This window comes from Corticium candelabrum, chromosome 7 (genome assembly GCF_963422355.1).
Source record: "Corticium candelabrum chromosome 7, ooCorCand1.1, whole genome shotgun sequence".
NCBI lineage: Eukaryota > Metazoa > Porifera > Homoscleromorpha > Homosclerophorida > Plakinidae > Corticium > Corticium candelabrum.
In genome coordinates this window covers 2,632,958-2,636,522 of record NC_085091.1, presented here as the reverse complement: position 1 = coordinate 2,636,522, position 3,565 = coordinate 2,632,958, and the positions used below count along the sequence as shown (strand labels likewise).

Here is a 3,565-nt window from a genome sequence, read left to right as displayed (position 1 = left end):
TATTAGCTGTAGCTGTTCAACAGGCAGTGATTCCTTTCACTAGATCTGCCTGTTTTAGTGTCAAATTTAAGCCATAAAATTCTAGCGGCTTTCATTTAGGTGTTTCAATTTTAGATTAGATTTTAGTTAATTAGAGCAAAATAATATTGGTACAAACTGCGAGTTCAACTTCAACTATGTGGAAAGCGGGAAAAAGTCATAATCAACTAATCAAATTAGCCTAATCTACCGTCTCTAGACCTACTGACGGCACGGTAGATTTCTATCATAGCAACTGCGGGCTATGGCTAAATCGTGTGCGACAATGGGTACACCTTGGTCGTCTAACTTTAGTAAGATGATCTGTCGACCTCCATTCAGAGTTGTTATACCCAGTGGAGAACTGGCTCAGATCCAACAGTGGGTACGCAAATACCCCAACATAGAAACAGGAGGAGATCTATTTGGACTTTGGTCACAAGGCAACACCGCCGTCGTGCAGCTTGTGCTTGGTCCAGGAAAAAACAGTCGTCGCACATCGGTGTCCTACTGTCAAGATCCAAACTACCTCGCCAAGGCTGGCTCTGTCTTGACCCAGAAGTATGGTCTTTGTCGTATTGGTGAGTGGCACTCTCATCACACACTGGGCTTGGCTCAACCAAGTGATGGGGACGAAAAGACGATTTGGAGTAACATGCCTAACAACGGCTTCAAGCGTTCTGTTATTTTCGTTGCAAACCTGGACAACGCGCTAGAAATTTAAGCAGGAAGTCGAAGCTAGGGGGAGATCTTCCAGTGGGTTTGGGATGCTTTCTATTTGAAGTGAAAAATACCCGGACGTGGGAACGCTACGACATGATGCAAGGATGTTTTGACGTCACTGAAGGACAGAGTGTCTTTAGGCAGCTAGGAGATCTGTCACTGATGATCAATGATGGTGCTGAGTCGATCAACAAGTATCATAAAGTAGCTATAATGGATATACAACAGGAATCGAAGAGGCACCAAGGCAACAATATACTGCTCTACAACATAGACGTGTAGAATAATGACGGGTTGCGCATGCGTGCGAGACGTACTGCTGCTTGGTTGTGTTAGAGTTAGTACCGTTCTTGTACTATTCGTAGTCCTAATCTATTGCATGGTGACTAGAGTAGGATGACTAGACTATACGTCTCAACCCTCCCGAACAGTTCGGCACCAAAGCTCGAGGCCGGACGAATGGCGCAAATGAAAGCGGAGGTTCGAACAATTCAGGTCCACGTCAAGACTCGCTGCAGAGGAAGAGCCACGTCAGGTGAACACCTTGTTAAACTGCATGGGCGACGAGGCAGCCGGCATTTTGACGTCAACAAACGTGACAGCCAATAATAGAAAGTCTACAAGACTGTCTTGTCCAAGTTCGATGCTTTCTTCGACGTGAGACGTAACGTAATATTCAAACGGGCTCGATTTAGTAGACGCGCGGACACAGATTGAAGGTAATTCGGCATAACCCATCTTTAGACACTACGGCGCGCTGATAGAAGAGATGCTGCGTGATCTGATAGTCAGGCCCGTAGACAGGGATAAGGAGGGTGAGAACCTCCTGCTGGCTGAGATAAGGTCAACTTGTCTAGAGGCGTTTTCTTTCATAGGATCACAGTTATTTACTTTGGCTGAAGAATATGGGCAACTTTACTCCGACTGCATGGGAGTCGTGAGACAGGGAGCTGTAGTGTGGCTTATGCAGCAACTTTTCGCCAGTATGACTAGGTTTACATTTAATTGCAGTATAAAACTCTTCCTGATAGTAAACCACTTTCTCACACACTTGTCCGACCCGACCATAATTTTAATTACAAAGTAGGGCGTTGGATATCATCGAAGCCCATTAAATGGTCGAAGACATGTATGCATGTATACAGAAAAGAGCAGAAATGTTGATGAAAAGTTTTCTACCAGTTTACTTCCAGTCTGTCACACTAGCAGAAAGACTGGGGAGTATACACGTATGTACGATAGTCCAAGTATGCCAAGAATAGTAGAAAGACAGACACACCGCAGAAACTCAGTTGCAGAGTCCGTTTTTGACTACAGTGTACTTCAAAAACAATGTGGTCATCATATTTCTTGACCACATCATTTCGAACTTTGATAATTGCTTTTCTGTTCTTGCAATCACTGCATGAAACATGTCTCTTGAGACTTGTCCTTTCTGTGATATGCACCAGACCAGCCAACATCAGCGACGACGCAACTGAAATGTTCTGGCAAGACTCACGGTACCGTCTGAAAATTGAAGTACGAGAAAATGACTAAGGATGTAAAGATCACATTCATCAGTAGCTGCGATTAAAGAACTAAAAGCTTCCCGAATGTTCGCATACTGTTGTATATAGCCTGAAATCTACCACTAGCATCTTGTGAATGTGAGCGGAGCGCTAGCACGCTAGCGGAGACGGTTGCACGGTTACTTGAGAACTTACATAGATAAAAAAGACTGACGTCTCTAGCACTCATCAACGTTTCCTACGAAAAACATTTAGACTAGTGGAGTAGTGAAATAGTGGACATCTTAGATTCTATGCACGTTTGCATCCCAAAAGATTGGAGTTAGATTTTGTACACGACCAGATAGAAACTGTTCTACTGCAGTACATTTTCTAAGCCGTGCTGTAAGTATGAAGGCGTTTCAAACTTGTCTAGTGTTTAATATAGATTAAGATCAAGTGCCATTGAAATGACGTCACAGAAGTTCGCTCTTTAAAATTTGAAACCCCCAAGAAAAAGAAGAAGCCTACTGGCCTGTCTATCATTGTGCATTATTTAGCTTGAACAATTGTAAAATATTTGTCTTGCTGCACTTAATTAGGGAAACGATACAGCCTGTCTTGTCAAAAAGTCTAATCACGACGTACGTAATTAATAAATGAAGAAGCACTAAAGTGCTAAACCCTCGGCTGCTGCTAGCTTAGGAACACGGGACAGGTACTTCACACGCAAGAAACGAAACGCGTGACTAGACTGCCGACTAGGTGTACAGTGGCTCAGCATGAATTAAGAGCTTGAGAAGAAACCTGAACACATTAATTAACTGACACGTTGATTTGTCGACATCCGATAGCTATTCGATACCTCCTAATTGAAGGTATGCAAATACATCATCACACCGACTGGCACGCTAACACCAGCGATAACAATAAGCGCATGCGCTGCATTCCAATTGTCCATCCATCTCTTAATTGGTCTGGCCGTTGGACCGAACGTCCAGAGGCTTACTGTAACGATAGCGCATGCGCGCCTCTGGTTAATTACTAGACTGTCAGATAAGGCAAAGCGTTCCATGTGTTTTATATAATTACCATGTGTTTTATATAATTATATGCCTATTGAACGAGACATCCGTGGTTGTAAAACACAATAGCGGATACAATTATTTCACCAGGGGTATAGACCATGTCACTGTTTCGCAAAAGTATGCTCCAATGTTTTGGTATACACGTGTAACGGTTGGTAGTCTAGCATTGGTCATACGATATTGTACCAAACCATCACGAGGTACCAAATCACCGTGACACCCATACTGCCCTCCAGCGACTCCGGA

At 43.5% G+C, this 3,565-nt stretch overlaps 1 protein-coding gene across 1 annotated transcript; it reads left to right on the top strand.

Annotated features, from left to right (window-relative positions):
* The first annotated feature begins 333 nt into the window (after positions 1–333).
* On the top strand, positions 334–1,096 carry LOC134182747 (uncharacterized). The gene has a single exon (XM_062650188.1). The coding sequence runs from the start codon at positions 338–340 to the stop codon at positions 740–742; it is 405 nt and encodes a 134-aa protein (XP_062506172.1). The 5' UTR covers positions 334–337; the 3' UTR covers positions 743–1,096.
* The last annotated feature ends 2,469 nt before the right edge of the window (positions 1,097–3,565 follow it).

Excerpts from the sequence above, each read along its gene's own strand:
- LOC134182747 (XM_062650188.1), top strand. The coding sequence starts at position 338 with ATGATCTGTCGACCTCCATTCAGAGTTGTTATACCCAGTGGAGAACTG.